The 19568-nt window shown below is 37.8% G+C and overlaps 1 protein-coding gene across 1 annotated transcript in view; it reads right to left on the bottom strand.

The window, feature by feature from the left end:
- The window catches only part of ZNF385D (zinc finger protein 385D), a 362739-nt gene extending 346642 nt beyond the window's left edge, over window positions 1-16097 (bottom strand). The window contains exon 1 of the mRNA XM_019474476.1: window positions 15824-16097. Within this exon, the coding sequence (XP_019330021.1) occupies window positions 15824-16097 (274 nt within the window). The remainder of the gene's footprint in view (window positions 1-15823) is intronic.
- Window positions 16098-19568: the final 3471 nt, after the last annotated feature.

Raw genomic sequence — 19568 nt, forward strand, 5'->3', positions numbered from 1 at the left:
GCAGCATGTACTGTGTACAGGCAAAAAGATAAGTTTCGTACACTTCTTCATTCCAGGGCAACTATTTAGTATTTGGGTTTAAAACAGTAAGATGCTTTAGAGACGTGGGTTAAAATCCCCAAAAGATATAAGAGCACTTCACAGCCCAATTAGCGGTTTTGGAAGATAAAAAAACCACCAAGAACCTGCCTGTTTTTTACTAATCCCACAGAAAGATTCTCCTAAATAAAGCCTTAATATTACCATACTGTGTACTCAGCTCTATTACTAAAATACAGATGCTTCCGTGGTAAAGACAGCGAGAGCATAAGGAACTCCACATAACAGTATTCAGAAAAGAAGAGAGAGAAAGCCAAGGCCATTCCCACGAAACATTAACTTCCACAAAGTGAAATTAATAATTATTTTCCTCAGTCCTTTTATTTTTTCCCTTTTTCTCCAGATAACACCTTCTGCACTCCCAAAGTGAATTTAGGCCAAAAAAAACCCCAACAAACCTTCATTTTAATTTTTGACGCTACCAATATTTTGTGCTATTCATAGTATTACTCTAGAGTCTTCACATTCCTTCTGCCTTACACAGTGATAAGGGTAACAGAATCCCCATCCTGAAGACCGCCAAGATAGCAGATATAATATTACCATATGGAATTAGATAATTCCAATGATCTAATTAAACTAGCGATAGAAGAACAACTGACGAAACTGCAACATGACAAATATGCTATGGGTCTTTTTATACTCCAGAAGAGTTTTCTTCTAGAAGAGTACAGAGAGTTAGGTATGTTTTATATTTCTGTAAGAAAAGTTCCAAGGCTCACCCAACTTTATATGCAAGGAAACCTGGATTCCTCAGAGGAAACGTGTGATTCATTACTCAGTACTTTAGTGTTCAAATAATATGTTATGTAAATTGGGATAAATCCTTCTTGTGCTGAGCCACATTGTATCTTCTTGCTAGTATTTATATGGGGTAAAAAATACAATGCAGAAGTGGATTTTCTTGAAATATAGTTCCAGTTATTAAGAACTTTATTTTTGGTTTTAAGTGGTGTAGCATGGGAACATTCTTTTTAAACTCTGGATTAAAAACAAAGCAGAAAATCAAAGTATCATGTAGATTCAAAGAAGTTGAGAAATGCCACGGTTTAACTTTGAAGTCTTTTCCCTGCTCTAAATCAAGCAGTTCTCAGACAAGCATTTCACTTAAGTTTTCCTCAGATAAGGACTATGAATTCTTTTCCCAGGGTTCCTTGAAGAAAAAGGAGGAAGAAATGAGAGGGTGGTGGGGCTGGGGAGAATATTGTTTTTTTGCATGTGTCTTTCACTTTGTCAGCTTGCAGTGAAAGAACATTCTAACTTCTGCTGGGTAATTTACACCAACCTGCCGGCGCCTGGCAGAAGGAGCCCACCATCTGAGTAGGAAATATATGCACCAGGCATTCAAGTGAATGTGAAATATAAATTCTATGAAAATTTATGGTAATTTCCTTAATGACTTCAAGATGGTAAGGAAGCAAAAAATATTTTGTTCTGTCAGGTTTCCAATTACTTCGACATACAAGACAAACAGTTCCCTCCCCTACCCCATAGTCTTCCCCACAGTTGTTCATTTACTCATTCTAATAATTTTCTACATTTGTATTTACCTCTGCAAGTTAATCCTATAAAAATAATTTTCATGCCTGATTTTCCCACCAAATCATGAAAAAGCACTCACCTGGCCCCATCTGAATCCTACTATCCCCTCATTAGTCAGTCTCCTCATGCTGCAGCACTGATCCCCTTTTATCCTGCTTAAAAGTAAGTTTATTCAGGGGTTCGTGCCACTGTTCACAGGGGGTTGTGAAGGGCATTTTACTACCAGAGAGAGCGCTTCTCCATGGGAACCAAGGCCTTCTAAAGTTTTCCATGAGATGAAACGGTATGAGTCTAACCTCACATATTGTTACAGTAAAATGGTCTAGTAGGAAGCTGCTGTTGGCCTGATTACTGCCCTCAGTATGGGTAATATCCTGCCCTTCCTGTAGGGCTTCTTTGGGTCACAGTGGGGGGGTTTTGACCTTACACAATGTCAAGAGAAAAGGAGCCTTAGGCACCTCACTTTGTACACAAAACAAACAAATTGAGCACATTTCAAAATCCATGCTGTGCTTTGTGTACATACTCCTGTCTGCTTTGGTCTCAAGAATGTTGTGAAATGCTTTATTATCAAAGGAATACAAAGGATGAAGCAGATATCATTTGCTTTCCCCACCCCTTGTCTTCAGACACCGCACTATAAACTCACGAGCCCTGTCGTTTTGTGTTTGCACATGCTGCCTCAGCCACCACATCTTAATGGCATCACATCTATAGCAGGTGAACTGCAGAGCATGGAAAGCTCTGTCAGAACACATTAACCAGAAATCCTTTGGGTATCCACAAACAGTAAGTCATAGTGACAACTCTCTTTCTGGGTAACTTTGGGGATCAGCTAAGCTTGATTACTCAAGCTTTCTATGATGACACTTAATAAAATATCCACAGTTAGTTGGCAAAAGAAGAAAGTAGTATTATGAAGATCATTCTCTAAAGAAATTAAAAAAGAGTGGATATAGGAAGGGATATATGTTTTTACCAAACTATACCAGGGATATCTTAATAGCACTGAACAGTAGCTATACAACTTCATATTCCCAGTGAAAAAAAAAATTTCATGCATAAAGATATGATGTTTCAGTAATCCTGTCAACAACTAACATACTCCTAGAGATCTGTCAAAAGTAATAGCACTTATTCTTGTTAAGTATTGGTTTACATCAGTCATAACATAATATGACTACTAAAGTGTGAGAGGCTTTCTTGAGTGTATTGAATAGAAAAATATAAAGATTTAAGACAAGAAAAAAACCCTTGGAAAAAAACCCTTACATCATAGTGTGAAAGAGCAGGTTCTCTGGACTACAAAATCTGCAGCATCAGTGAATAAAACTGAATTAGAAGAAATGCAACTCAGCTTTCCAGAGCCATTAAGGATCGGGAAGCTTTATTCCTCCTAATGTTCACTTGAAAACATCATCAATATGACTTCTGATTTGACAAAATAAACACATACTGTTTGGAAAATGCCTTTCAACAAGAAATTATTGCAGCTCTTCAGCAAAAAAACTTCCACTACAATTTTCAAAGATTAAAAACTAACTAGCTACTGACTACCATACTGGACTGACTCTGAGCAAATAGGGAGATGGTGCACAAGTGTGCTCCCTATAAAGCACAGCACTGGAATTTTCTTCCAAACTAGCCCAAGAGCTAACATATTTCTGCGCAGACTAAGAATAAACTGTGCCATGATTTTTGTGTGTGCGCGTAGATGTGGTATGAATATACAATCGCTGTACTCAGAAGCACATGTATTCAAAATTTAACCTGACCCTCTAGTACTCTATTAATGTGGTCAATGGATTTTATAGGATGGGCTGTGTGCGGTATCAAAGGAATCACAAAAGAAGCAAACTACTGCCCCCACAACAGATTTACAGGTATATAACAGATTAAACTAACCCACAGTCCAGATTTTCAGCCTGCACCAAAAGACAAAGTAATTTATAACTATTTATACACACATCCAATCTCACAGAGATAAAAGTAAGAGAGTCAATCTGTTGAAATAAATTCTTCTGGCTTGCAAAAAATAAAGTGTTGGTAAAATTAAAATGTTTCCTTGTTGAATACTACTGAGACTTCTATGCCAGCTATAAACTTATTTAATTGTTCTTTCTTTAGCTATAGCATTATTTAAATTAAAATCTTGTTGAATACTACTGAGACTTCTATGCCAGCTATAAACTTATTTAATTGTTCTTTCTTTTCTTTGCAAGCATATTTCATTTGTTTGTGACAAGGGTCACTGACATCTGACATGTCAGTGATAAAAATCAAATAAAATACAGTGAATTATTATGGTAATAGGATCTTTTCTTTGGCTTTCTCAAGCATATTTCATTTGTTTGTGACAAGGGTCACTGACATCAAAAGAGTCAGTGATAAAAATCAAATAAAATACAGTGAATTATTATGGTAATGTTTTTTTCTTAAACATTTCAAGATTTTAAAACATTGGGGATACTCTGTTACTGATGTGCAGTACTTTTGTTACTAGATTACAATGACAATTCTAAATAGAGATCTATGTGTTTCCCTCAACATACAAAAATTACTTTTTAATTAATCATAATTTAATTTCATGATGAGATGTGATCTGTGAGAAAAAAACCACCATACACAAAACCAAAAAACCACAAACAAATTCAATATCAATCACTGGATAATTTTTTAAATGAGCTGTTTGATCACTCCAGTGTTTCCACGGCAAGGTCTACTGTTGACATCTTCAATGGTTTACATTAAAAGTTAATGTATTTTAAGGAAAATAATTTTGAATGGCTGTTAATATTGGCGTGCCATGAAGACCAAGTCTGTGTTAATACATCATTGAACAAAATGGTATTTGTTGTTACTTACTGCATCCTGCAGCATCTGTTCTTCCGTCTGTCACCACTGACAGAAGAAAGGTCTAAAAACAAGATCCATGTATACTAGTAGCTTTATTCCTATATTTTCTCTTTTAGAGGACAAGAATTTTATTTTGATAATCTTTAACTAGATAGACTGTAACATGGATCAACAGCAGTTCTGACTATATGCTACAGGCAATCTGATGAAAAACTAAAAATACAAAAAAAGGCTTCAACAGTTTGTTTTACATCTCAAAGCCTTTCTAAGAATACAGATTTTACTGTATTTGTTTTGCTTCTGTCAAATAACATCAGCAACTTGACATTCAGAGCGGAGTTTTCTTGGCATTTTTTTCTTTTTAAAAACCACAGCTATGAAGAAAAATAAAAGCCTTTGGCTATATATATCTTGTTCCTGGTGTAAATTAAGCAAGTAGGCCCCTGAATCTTTAAAACTGAAGTTTTCCCAGTGTATTTTCTACAGAACCTTAGAATAATTCAGGTGGAAAGGGACCTCCTACTCAAAGCAGAACTAACTTCAAGGTTAGATCAGGTCGAATTCTTAAAAATCTCCAGAGAATAATTTCCACAGCCTCCCTGGGCAACTTATTCCAGTGCTTACCCATTTTTATAGTGAAGTTCTGAATGCTTTTTTCCATATATCTAATCAGAATTTCCCTTGCTGCAACTTGTGACTATCCCTCATGCCCTTTCACTGTACACATCCAACTTGTCTCTAAAATCGCTCTAGGAAGTTGAAGACTGCAACAGGATCCCCCACATTAGCCCTTCTTTTCTTCACAGTAAAACGAAACCAGCTTTGTCAACTTCTCTTCATAAGTCATGTGCTCCAGCAATCCGACCATCTTAGTGATGCTCCTCCAGACTCAGTCCCTTTTGTTGATGTCTCTCTTGTACTGGGGGCCCAAAACTGGGCACAGTACTCCACATATGATCTCAAAAATGCAGAGTGGATAGTAATCACTTCCCTCAAACCACTACTTATCCTTTTGCAAATGCAGCCCAGTGTGCAGTTAAGCCTTCATCTCTACAAAAGCTCATGAATCATTTTCAATTTGTTGCCCACAAGGACACACCGGTCCTTTTTGGCAAAGCTGCTCTCCAGCCAGTCAGTCCCCAGCCTGTACTTGCGTATGTTCCAGGTGCAGGACTCCATGTTTTTGCATCTGTTGAACTTCATGAGGTTACTGCTGGGGCACTCCTGCAGCTTGTTGAGGTTCCTGTGAATGCTAGCTTTGGACTCCATCATATTAATGATTTTGCCACATTTAGTGTCAACTGCAGATTTGTTAAGTGTGCACTCCATCCTATCACTAGGGTCACTAATGAAGATGTTAAACAGCATTGGCCTCACTATCAGTCCTCGGGGAGTGCCATAACCAATCATCTGCCTGTTAGACTGTGAAAGGTTGACCATTACACTTTGAACCTGATACTTTGGCCAGCTTCTAATCTACTTTGTACTCCACTCATCCAGCCCCTATCTCATCAATTTGGCTACAACAATCCTATGGGAGACCATGACGAAAGCCTTTCTTAAGTCAGAAAATTATATCCCCGTGTTCACAGAGCCAGTCATTTCACCATAGAAGGTAGTCAGGTTGGTCTTACAAAGTCTGCACGTAAATTTGTGCTGGCTGTTCCCAATCACCTTCCTCTACTTCATGTGCCTGCAAATGGTTTTCATAAAGACTTGCTCCATAAACTTCCTGGCCACTGATAATTGACTGACTGGCTTCTAGTTCTTGCCTTTTCTGAAGATGGGAGTAACATTTACCTCTTTCCAGGCATCACTATTTTATATTCCTCCCATATAGATCCCTTTAAAATGTATTATCCTGCTTGCCACTGAAAACTTTCCCAGTATACAATTCCACAAGAAAAACTCCAACAGGCTTGACCCTAATGCCCTATGGGTGTGAGGTCAGAGACTACTCCAAAGAGGTGAACTGCTTCTTTTAAAGACTTCTAATTTTTAATACATCACATAGCAAAGACACTTCAGAGTATCAGATATCATCACTGAGCTGAGGGACATCCCTGGTAGTATTTCAATTTCAACTTGACTACATTTGTCTATGGTCCTTGTCTCAACTACCTTTGTAAGAAGAATGCTGTCATTTCATCAGTAGAGTTTTGCTACCTCTTCCAGGAAAAAAGAAACTTTAAAGACACTACTTTTTCAACAGCAAAAGGAGAAAAAGGCAGCACTGAAATTGGAAGTTTACTGAGAATGACCAGCTATGCATAGGCATATGCGTTTTACTATACAAAATTTTTATGACTAGTAACATGACTCTGAATCAAAAAAACATAGTAAGAAAAAAAAAAAAAAACACCAAACCCAAACAACATCCTAGGAAAAACTAGGACATGTTATCAGAATAGTTAAAACTGAGGACCAAGAAAAAGACAAAATTCTACTATCTTTCCCCAGTGGAAAAAACATCTATTCACAATGCAAGCTGCCAAGGTTCAAATCTCTATTGAATTTGAGGACAGGAATGGAAGTGGAAGGAGGAATTTTTTACCCACTTTTTAGTAATATTGCTATTTCTATTGGGATGGAATGAGAATTACCCAAAGGCAGGGATAGGGTTCTCCTGGCAAAAAGGGACAGATGAGTTGTTAAGTGTTCCCAAGAATAATTACAAATGGAACAGCTTCAACAGAAGAAAATTAATAATACTCCATTTCTGAATAATCTTTGACAAAATTACTAACCAACTGCACTCAGAAATACCAAAGTGAGTCATTTCGACATTTCCAGCTTCACTTTCACTGTACTTAGCTATGAATGAAATTGCTTAAAGCTCGCAAAAAGTTTGATCACAAAATTATTCTTCATTAACTTTCTTTTTTCTTCTACAACATTGTGGGATCCAGCACAGAGGGAGACTATATCTTGGTTTTGGTTCTAGTCTTAATAGTCGTTATGCTGCTAAAGCCTGTAAAAAGAAACATGTAATACTACTTTTATAGTCAAAAAGTCACACGCATGTTATATTCCATATAATAAATTATATACCATCCCCACTAGGGAGGCTTGCATTTAAAGACATATTACCCTGACATAAAGTGCCTAGAGAAGAATTTTAATTTTGATTACAGAATGAAGAATTAGTTTAGTAAGTGAGCTGCTTTGCTTACAATTAGTATATCTTTCCAGCTCTCTAATTTCATATATATGGAAAAACTGGGGGGGAAGTCTTGATTATGTCTATATATCTACAATGCTGTCTGCATGAGGACTCCAGCCAGGCTAACCTATAAGCATTAATATGAGAAACAAAGGAAAGACATCATACAGATTAACTCACTCCCACAGTAGCAGTGAGAACTGTAGATTAGAATTGGTGCTTCCTCGATGATGTAAACTGAACTGCCACAAATGTGCGATAACATTAAGTTCCTCAATAGAGTGAGGAACTTGCCTCCTTCTCTTGAAATCAACAGGAGTTTGTAATTAATTTCATTGGAGCTGGTCCTAAAACTCTGATACTGAGATATATCTCCCCCTACTGTGAAACATGTCAGAGGATAAAAAATTAACTAAAGATTTCAGTGACATGACTATCAGGAACACAGTATATTTTGCATAAGAGGAATAAAAAGCCATTAATAAGAAAAAGTCAGCATTACTGAAATGTGTGTCACATGATGATATCTGCTTTATTTTTCTTCTACTCAGATATAACTCAAAAATTCTGCTTAAATTCTGTGATATCCTAAAAATTAAAAAAAATAATGCCATGAGAGGTACAAAATTATCCTTTTACAGCCTCATTGAGGAATATAGACCTATATTTGAAGTAAGAAAAATAACTGGAAATGGGAAAAGCTAGCTCTCGGGAAATTAATACTGGGAAATGTTGATAAACTCAGTGTGTTGTCATGACTCACAGAAGATTTGTTGCCTAACAGATGCCAGTGCAGAAAAAAAACCCCATCATACTAAAAGAAGACAAGTTACTGAGAAGGTCTGGAAGGAAGCCATGGTCATCATAATCTATATTGGACCTAGTGATATAAGCAGAACTAAATGGAGATCCTGCAAAACAGGTTTCAACAGTTTGTTAGCTGTATATGCAAGCAGAGATCAAATGCCAGCGTTCTCAGAAATGAGACTGGTGCCACACTCAGGGAGAAGCAAAGAATGGCAGACCGACATCTCAGCACAGTTCAGAAACAACACAGACGGACACAGATTGCTCCCAGATTAACTGAACCTTATACAGCTCATTTAGTATTGCTCATCAATATTCCTGCTACAGCATAAAACATTAAGACAACACTTACCTAAGACAGTATTAACTTTAAAACGGAGAGACAAACCAGTTCAGATAAATACGGTGTATGGCAGGTTCTAGCTTGAAGCCATACAGAAGGGGAAAAAAAAAAAAAAAAAGAAAAGAAGAAAAAAACCAAAACCAAAGCAAAAGTGATTAGAAGGAGGCTATGTTGATGTTAAGCAGATGTGCAAAGAGAGCAAGATGACAGTTAGCTTTCCTGCTTTTCGCAAGAGTATTTTAAGCACAGATTTGAGCACTAAAAGGGCAGTTATTTTTCAACATAGAAGAAAAAGTGTGGTACACCTAAGGAGCAACATAAAGTCCTGAAGACCTGAGGCCGTAAATGTCTAAAAAGGACAAGCAAACTGTGAGAACAACAACGTTTGGAACATACAGAGACAGAACTGTGAGTATGGAAGAGGATTAAACGGAGCAAGCAGGCACACAGTGGGTGAAGATTTTCACCCTCTAACCTGCATATAAGGGCAGCCTTTGTGTGCTGTTGAAGACACCTTTAAGTACCTCAGCCCCCACTGCTGTAGCATAGCAATCAGAAACCCTACCCAGGCTTGCTAGAAGGCAGCAAAGTAATGACCCATTTCTGAACTTGTTTCAGCTGTCTGACACTGTGGTAGAATTTCTCATGGACAAACATCCATGTCCTATGGATGGAGACAACTTGCTAAGCACCTTGCTTTGGAGATGGTACCCAAAAGGAGGGCACTCTATGCAGCTGGGGATATTAAAAGAGAACCTGTACAGTCTTATATTCAGGCAGAAAACCAGAACAAACCCAATTCTTTGTAAATTTTTCAACCTGCAGTTAGAGGCTTGTTTAGACGCTGGGCAGATGTTCTTGATGGTTGAGACTCTTCATATACCTTAAATGGTTTGATTCATAATAAACTGCCACAGCAGGTTTTATTCAGTTGTAACCTAAGACGGTAGAAAAGAAAGGAATTTGCCAGTTGGGATCGAAACCATACTTCAACAAAGGACATAAGCACATTCTTAAGTGCACTTGATGAACAATTAGGAACTCCAAAAATACTTTAAGCATATTTAGCCATAAATTTCTCCTTATCCCCCAGCTTCCGAAGAATTAATCATAATTAATAAGCACGGTTTTCTAAGGTCCTATAATTTTTTTTTCATTCTGTCATGCTATTCAGTAGACCAACTACCAGATACAGTACATGAAAAATTTTCTCCTCCCCGAATCCGAAAGAACGTTTTGGGGATTGCTAAAATACATGTTACCTTTGTGACTGCATGGCATTATTGAAGTTATTCCAGATGCATTCATGAAACTTTCTCCCCAGCCTCCCCACAACTTGTTACAATGCTAGAGTTTACCTATGATTGGTCTGTATTAAAATTTAGTAATGTCCCTTTGTATTTATATGTAATAGTTAGCAGTCAGCTAACAATAGGAAGTCTACAATGGCTATTTGCACACATGTAAAGAGTTTGTCCGCAATTACCATCCATCCATCGTTTTTTGTATACTCACAAAGCCAAGTGGATCCTACTGTGCTTATTAGGGGAAATACGAACATCATGCTTGTGGCTGGTGTGAGCTGGCTTTTTCTTAAGCTTAATTCATTCAATGATACACAAGTTACCTTGTGATAAAACATTGTGCTGAACTATGATGTCATATATGGTGGATATTACATTTCTGAATATAATTTAAAAAAAATCTGCAAACACAAGCAGTGTTTTAAAAGCATATCTTGCTTGCAAAAGTGCTCGTAAAAGTAGAAACTATGTTAATAGGTCACTAACTGGAATAGGAACATGATGAAAACAGCGAAGTGCTTTGGAATAAGAAGAAAGATTTACATCTGGGAGCAGTGGAAGTGACAACACACTGCCCTCAGCCAGTCCTACTTGTCCAGAGATCTCCAGCTTTGACATTTGGGAGGTATTACAGACCACCCAGAAGGCACCTGCTGTGCTTCTTTACAAAATACTGACATCTATGACCCACAAACTAGAGGCTTAAAACCAGAGGATAACTCATATTGGATTTACTGTTAACTGGCCACAAGGCTCTACGTGAGGACATTAAAAAAAAAAAGTTTGCAACCACAAAACAGTAAAATAGTTGTTATGGTGCAATTTCTTGCTTTATTTTGAGAAGAACCTGTTACAGGTCACTGCTAGAGACATGACTTCCAGAGACATCTCAAGCTGATCTGCCAATACTTGTTTCCCAGGAAACTAACAGAAAATCCCCTTCTCTGAAGGAGAATATACTTTGTCTGAAGATTTCCTCCATCCTTCAATGCCCTATCCAATCCTCTTTCTCTGAAAGGAGGACTAATGCAATGAAAAGAGCAGGCGACACCATTTCCCTGAAAGCTGTAGCTTGGCAGTTTACCACCTTAAAGTAAGATTCCGTTTGCCCCAAAGCTGCCAGTTTTCATGATCAAAAAACATGACAGCAGAGGTGTAAAGCGCAGCAGCAGCACAGAACTAGAAAAGAACCGGCAACAGAAAAGTTCTAGGAAGGAGTCTCTTCAAGTGGTTTAGGTCAATCTTCTGGATTTCCTACCTGCAGGACTGTAAAAAGTCAGGATTTAGATGCAAAAAAAAAAAAGTTGTAAAAAATTAAATATTTTCTCTGACCAGTGTGCAAAAGTTTACTGCGTAGATATTATGGAATTGTCATCTCAAGAGTTGTTGTGGGGAAACTACATTCAACCACCAAATACAGCTGAAAAAAAAAAAAAGTGTGAAACAGATTTTGCTCATATTTTAGCGTATATTTCAGTACAACTGCAACAATCAAATGGTTATTCATTCTTAAGTAATATCTAGTGCCGAATTAAGAGACTTCCTTTTTGCAATTATCAAGGGATAAAAAAATGGATATTTAATTCTGATCTTTTCCCTTTCTTTCTTCCATGCACTCACTGTCCTTGCTCACAGTACAATAAAATTTTACTAAGATGAAATTTCACTGAAAAAAAGTTGTAGGCAGGTTTAGTTTAAAAGAAAGTAAATAAAACTTGCTAAACTGGATAGTCTTTTGTCTGGGTTATGAATTCAGAGAGCTAGATATAGAAACTACTGCCAAATGCCTCACTGGCTCCTGTGTTTCAAAATAATAATGTTTCAGAAATCAATTTTTAAGCTGAAAGGAGTTTTATGAATTTTGGGGCACTTCTCAGCTCTTGCATTATTTTTCCACTTGTTATCTAATGTATTGTAGAAATTATTGCAGAGGAAAGCAGTTTTAGTTTTTGTCCTAAGCATGCCTCATTCACTCATGATGATTCAGCAATTTACACAAAAGGAAGCACAGGAGAAATTCTGGTTTACATAAAATCTTAGTAATACCAGCTTTCTCACTGGTACTGCTATACATTTGCATCCACAGCTATTTTTCCATTCTGTCAGTAGAAACGTGAGTCTTACTCCTGCTGGTCAGAATAAACGATTTCCCACAAGAGGTCACCTCTTCCCACAGCATCCAGGATGGTTTTGTGAGAAGTGGTGCAATGTTGGCAGACCAGATGGGAAATGCATTTTGCCCTCTTAATTCCAAAACTTAGTCAAAATCTCCGCTGACTTGTTTGTCACCTTGCTACTGCATGTAGGAGAGCAGAAAGGCAAAAAAATCACCAACAAGAAGAATATATTATAGGGTGTAATGAGCAAAGTGTGAGAAATCTTTTTATGTGACATAAAAGGCAATTATTCAGAGGAACACGGAAAATTGTGTTATTCCCAAGCACATACAGTTCAGTAACAGAAGTGCTGATGTCTCACCATGTCCTGTTAAGTCATCACAAATCACTGTACCAAGTAATGACACAAGAAACAATGGGTTCACATCATTTTTGTGACTCTGCACAGTCTGCTGTTCTGAGGCTGCTCTGCCCCAGGAAAGCACCAAGTGGATATCATATTGTAAAACTGCCAAGCTGACAGATAAGCAACTAGCAAAACTTTTTAGAGTAAATCTGGTGAGCTATTCAAATTCAGTACAGATACCAATACAGTAGCCAAGAAATGCTGCTTTTAACCCCACAATGCACATTATTTATTAATTGTATATTTGCAGAGGTTAACAGGCTTTGTGCTTAAGCAACTTACCTTATGAGATTACACAGAGATATTTGAGTATAGTAACGTGCTCTGTTATTTATGTCCAGCAGATAAAAGCTACTTCACACAGTTTGAAGATTATGACTATAGTGTGACAGCTTTAATTACACAGTCAAATGCTAATACAGCTGAACCCTACCTCTGTTCAGCAGTCCATTGCAAATTGTTTGGGAACAAGACATGGGCTGTTACTTCATATAAATAAATCCTCCATTTCTATTACCCCTCGTGATATAAAACACACAAACCCGTCCTGCTTTGTAGGAATAATTCAGAGATGAAACAAAACAAGGAGAAGTCACCATTCCAATATTTTTCCCAACCTTTCCACGTGCGTTAGTTCCAAGTGAGCACGCAACTTTGCAAACGCATATACAACCCATTGTACAGTCCGTGAATCTCTGTATTTGGAAATGGGGTTTTCCTGTGTGTAGTGCAAGTGCTTCACTCATTCAACTTGAGATATAATGAATAACTATTGATGACGAAGCCTTAGAAGACAATCTCATAAAGCAGAGCCTTTACTTCGTTTAAATTTACAGCAGAATTTAGTCTCAGGAATGATTAGACCATTAACCTGGACATTGAGCATAACAGCTATCTTCTGTGACAATTAGACTTCTACACAAGAAATACCATTCTCATAAATAAAGCAACCTACTGACATCATTGAATAAACAGTACTATGCATGTTTAACAGTTACTTCAGTAACATCAGTGACCTTCAAAAAGCGTCATTTGTGTGCACATGATAAACTGAAAGGGTCAAGTCAGAATTTTTTTCAGTCATGGTCATATGTCACTTGAGCTTGCTAAGGTCTCATCAACAAAACAATCATTCATCCGAAAAACACTGCCCATATTTCAGATACACCAGTTTTGACAAAACCTGTTATTGTGGAAGGTCTGTCAGGTTCCAATTTCTACTTGACTTAGAAAACGGATCTCAAATAGGGTCTCTGTTGAAAGTGCAGGGAGGGTGGTTACTCAAACATTCAGTTCTAATTCAGTTCTAACTTTTAGCAAGAAATATTTAATATTGGTCTCTATTTCATTCATAATGTTCAGTTTAAAAAAAAATGAAATCTCAAAGTTTGGTGACATGGGAAAATCACTTCCTTATGCTCTTTCCTACGTTATTCTCTCAGTGGAGCGCTGCTTTTGATGATACTCAAAGATCTGCCAGATTTGAAAAGCCTCAAGTTTCAGGCAACCCTCCAAAATAACTGCACTTTGAAACAAAGAGCTAGATAGTCAATCAGCTATTTCCTGACTACAAATGGATGCAGCTACACGCAACATAGGGATACTTTTAAGGAGGAAATAAGAAACATGCCACTATACTATTACTATGATCCTCTCTAGAATATAACTGTTGAAGCACAATTGAAGCCCTTTGACACTAATTTCAGCATTGCTTAATTACCAATTCTTTCATTACCATGAATTAAAGCAGAAAAGTGAACTGCAGAAAAACACTTTCTATCATTAGCAAAATTGTTGTGCTAATAATAACAATAACATAATTTTACCTTAACTGAAGATAGCAATAACATTAGACTGTGTTTATTTGGTTATAGAAAGAATGCATTTGTGGATAACCATATTGCACTTTTAATCAATTAGGAAATCAATCTTTCTTTACGCGTTTTCACAGCTCCTACTAACGGTAGTGGTATCCTTCCTAAGCCTGAACTATGAACAGTGCCAAACGTTATAGTCCTGCCACTTAAAGACAAAATGATTTGTGTTGCTCAGTGTTATGGGGTTTTTTTGTTTGTTTTATTGTTTTGTTCTAAGGAAATGAGCAACACCTTGTACACAGCAAAGCACTCACATCCAACACAATTCAGCAAAACACCCATATTATTCCCAACTCTTAAAGCCAGGACAAACCACAGATTATTAAAATACCTCTTCAGTCCTATCTAAGGATTAGTGTTCTGCATATCCTTCTGCAGATGGGGCAGGAAGCAACTCATGGCACAAAATATTAAGCAATGTGTGTGGTCTGAAGAAAGAAAGTCTGAAAGTCCTAAGTACGTCATATTAAGACCATCATTTCTGTGACATGGTGCATAGAAGCAGATAGAACAATACAGTACAACTCTACCCATAGTACAGCAAAGTTGAGTACTACCTGTTAAGAAATTGAGAAAATTATAACATAGTAATCTGTTTTTTCTTGTCAGGGACCATCGTTTGCCTCTGTTATCCAATCTACTTTTGTACATAAAGCCACAAACATGTTTTTGTTTGAGGCGTACAATTCACTCTGATGATAGGAAAACATGCCACCTACTATAAAATGCTTTTCCCAAAGCTGTCAATGAAATCAATTAAAATCAAAATAACCTTTGTTCCATCTCTGTTTGACTTCAGTCATGATTTTTAAACAGACTTATGCTAGCTATGGGTTGAACCCTGAATAAGCAAACTGAAGTGAAATGAGTTTGGGAATGTATTTGTTCTGTGTAATGTATTTGTTTCAATTTATTTTGCAACCGCCTTACATTCATTAAAAACAAACATACCCTTAACAAGTATAACCTTTCTAGTAGACTGAAACACGGAATATCACCGATTATATTGAAAAACATCAAAATGCAAATGGAATGAGATAGAATCTGAATCAACATCACCATGTAAACAACATATAAAATGAAAACACTTGTAACAACACAAACAGTATACCTTTAGCTATTTGCCAGATGCTCATGCTAGGGATAACCTCAAGCACTCTGAAGTCACCAAGAGCCTTTGCCTTAACTTCAAAGGATTTGTTGGCGGAATTAAAAAAAATGCTTAGGCTCATATATATTGACATTACTGCACATTGCTGCAATTTTCAGATCAAAACATGTGAAAAGGTATATACATTTTAATGCTTACCATTATCACTTTTGAGATTTCCATTGCTGAGCTGTTTTAACCTCTTCTGATGGGATTTGCCATTGTAGTGGATTTGTGCCTGAGCAGCAGAGTTCAGCTGAATGTTACAAACATTACACAAAGTGAAATTGGTGTGTTTCTTTTCTCTTTCCTTCTTTTCTTCAGTGCCATCGGGTGCTAATTCTTTCTCACCTTCCCTGTCTGGTACAGATGTGAAATCTGAATTGTATGAGTGGTTATCAACTGGTAAATCAGGGCTCCAGGGCTTCTTCATATTTTCTGGGGGAGGGAAAAAAAAAACCAAACCATAAGAGGGAAAATTGATGAGTAATACAAAGTCATATACACAAGATTTCTACATCTGCAAACCAGCAAAAGGCAGGTTCTTTGCATTTTCATATTTTAATACTACATTTCAGCACGCGTTTTACTTTCTGTTCATGTTTTTTAGTTCTGCTGTGTAACTTGAGTAACTTCACACCCACTCAGGTGAATGTCTTTAAATGTTATGGGGTATTATTAAATCTATCACTGGAACCAACCTGTCACAGGGTGGGGTTTTTTTTAATTTTTTTTTTTAATTATTTCTATCTTATTCCTTGGTTAGTTTACTTTATTTAAGAATTATCCTATGAAAAGCAACCTTACAAATGCTAAGTGAGAAATCTCAAAGTCTAGATGAAGCTCATGACATCTTAACTGTCACCTTCAGTGGGAAACTGTATTGGATGCAGGTGCCCAGGTGCTGGCAGTGGGGGCTGCAGGGGGCCTCTCTAAGGAGGCCAAGGACTGCCCCCTGCTAGGGACAGCCAGTTCCAGGCGGCTCGGAAACTGACCCACCAATGCCCAAAGCTGAGCCCATCAGCCATGGGTGTGGCACCTCTGTGATAACATATTTAAGAAAGGGTAAAAACACTGTGCAGCAGCTGAAAAAATGTGAGAGAAAGCCCTGTAGACAGTGGAAAAGAAGGCGGGGGGGGTACTCCAGGCACTGGAGCAGAGATTCCCCTGCAGCTCATGGTGAAGACCATGGTGACACAGGTTGTCTCCCTGCAGCCCACAGAGGACCACGGTGGAGCAGATATACACCCTGCAGCCCATGGGGAACCCCAGGCCAGAGCAGGTAGACATGCCCTGAAGGAAGCTGCAGCCCATGGAGAGCCCATGCAGGAGCAGGCTCCCTGCAGGGGCTGCGGTCCGTGGAGAGGAGCCCATGCAGGAGCAGGTTTTCTGGCAAGACCTGTGACCCCATGGGGGACCCACGCTGGAGCAGTCCTTTCCTGAAGGACTGTATCCCATGGAAAGTACCCATGCTGGAGCACTTTTTCAAGAATTGCAGCCCATGGGAAGGGCTCCCACTGGAGCAGTTCATGAAGGACTGTCCCATGGGAGGGACCCCACACTGGAGCAGGGGAAGAGTGTGAGGAAGAAGGTGCAGCAGAGATGAAGTGACACGGACTGACCACAACCCCCAATCCCCATCCCCCTGCACCGCTCAGGGATGGGAGGGTAGTGTAGAAGAGCCAGGAGTGAAGTTAAGTCTGGGAAGAAGGAGGGACAGAGGGGCAAAGTGTTTTAGTGTTTTGCCTTTGTTTCTCACCATCCTACTCTATTTTAATTGGCAATAAATTAAATTAATTTTCCTCAAGTTGAATCTATTTTGCCCATGACAGTAACCAGCAAGTGCTCTCCCTATCTTTATCTCAACCCACGAACTTTTTCATCTTATTTCCCCCACCCTGTCCTGGTGTGGAAAGGGAGTGAGAGAGCAGCTGGGTGGGGGTCTGGCAGCCAGCCAAGGTCAATCCACCATAGAAATACAAGTAGTTATTACAGTAGAAATATTTTTATAATCCCTTCTAGGATTAAATCTATAAGTATCACATTTTGATTTTTTTAATATAAAATATACAATAGGTCAGTTAAACTCTACGTGAATGACAAGCTACTGTTACATTCCATTACATACACTCCTACATTCAAATGTTGCATTTGACTAATCACTACAAATTCTCAACTGTTTTAGCACTTAGAAATGCAAGATGCATTTTTCAAGTTGGGAAAAAAAAGGGGGGGGAGGAGAGTTAGTCTCTGTTTCCCATATTTATATAATTTGGTGTGTTGCGATTAACAGAAGAAAAAATAAACCCCCTATATTTTAGTCAGCTAAGCTTAAATGCATAGACCTCACCCTTGAGTTTATTATTTATTAGCAATGCCTAGTCATCCCCTCTCCACTTCCTGTGAATGCTTTCAAGCCCAAGTCTAATCATTTCATAACTTGTCTGATTCAAAATAGTTCAAAGACAAATAATAAACATCTTCTATTAGTTTCTTATCTTAACCTCCCAGGATTATAATTCAAGGATAGTCAACTTATATTCAGCTAATACCAAACTGTAACAACTACAGAAATGAGAAGATAATCCCATCTGCAGAACTTCAAGTGAAAACAATGTAAACATGAGCTTCTGTGATTAAAGGTGAGCAGAAATGGCGCAGGTGAAGAAGTGCTCTGTGCACTGCAAACCTAATTTGTTATTCAAGGAGTGCAAAACGTTACACCAAACTTAGCATCTTGGTGAGACCTTTATATAGCATATAAATCTTTAAATTGCTTGTTCTCCCAGACTTAGTGAATAAATGAAGGTCTAGCCAAAAAATCTAATCGGTACTTTGAGTGACAAAATTACTGCAGCCTTAAATACAATGATACTATTTGGTCTCTTAACTAACAAATCAGTCAACCTAGAGACAAAAAAGATGATTGCAGCAACACAAGAAAATGGGTTACAGATACCTTTAATCCCAGATTCAGACAAGGTTCAGCATCTAAAAATAAGTCTAAAAAAGCCTTCAGATTTGGGTCTGATTACATCAAAATGCTCCAAATAATTCTTGAGAAAGCTTCAAATATTGTAAATTTTATCAGCTAAATGTTTTGCCGGCCCTCCCAAGGATTAAAACACATTTACTGCTTTCCACTCAAATCAGAAAGACAAATTTATCTAAAGATGCAAATCTAAAACCTATCAATATTCAAAAGTTTCAATCTCAGTTTTCAGATTTGCTTGCTATCTAATTAGTATTGTGTTGTTTTATGCTAACTAAACCCTATTTCATTTAAGAAAGTACAGACCCAGTTCTGAGAGGAGCTCTACACTTGCTGTAGATTAAAACCTCACTCAACTAGTTCAGTCAGTATTACTATTTCAGCTTTTGTGTATAGTCAACTCTGTTACCTAGGATTTTAGCTGTCTAAAGCAAGAGATGAGAAAGCAGGCTAAACAATTTATTCCAAAGCAAAATTAAAGAGCAAAAGAAGCAGCATAAAAGTAGTTATTTATTAAAATCAAACCTATTATACCAACAGTGATGATAGGAACTTTTACAGACAAATCACAACCATCCCGTAAGACATTATGAGACTGTAGAGGCTTAGCAGAAAACCTGAGGTTTTTCTACAGCAGATCTACAGCATATTTCTCCTAATGGAAGGAGGAGGTTTCTCCTGAGGAAGCAGCAGCAATCCATCAACCTCTCAGCCTTCTGGAGTTTGCTGGAGATATTGTTCACTCCAAGGAGAGCTTGTTGTGGTTTAACCCGACAGGCAGTTAAACACCACACAGCCGTTTGCTCACTCCCTCCAAGTGGGATGGGGGAGAGAATCGGAAAAAAAGTAAGACTCGTGGGTTGAGATAAAGACAGTTTAATAGGACATAAAAGGAAGGGAAAATAATAATAA

This window comes from Aptenodytes forsteri, unplaced genomic scaffold, assembly GCF_000699145.1.
Source record: "Aptenodytes forsteri isolate BGI_AS27 unplaced genomic scaffold, ASM69914v1 Scaffold9, whole genome shotgun sequence".
Classification (NCBI taxonomy): Eukaryota; Metazoa; Chordata; class Aves; order Sphenisciformes; family Spheniscidae; genus Aptenodytes; species Aptenodytes forsteri.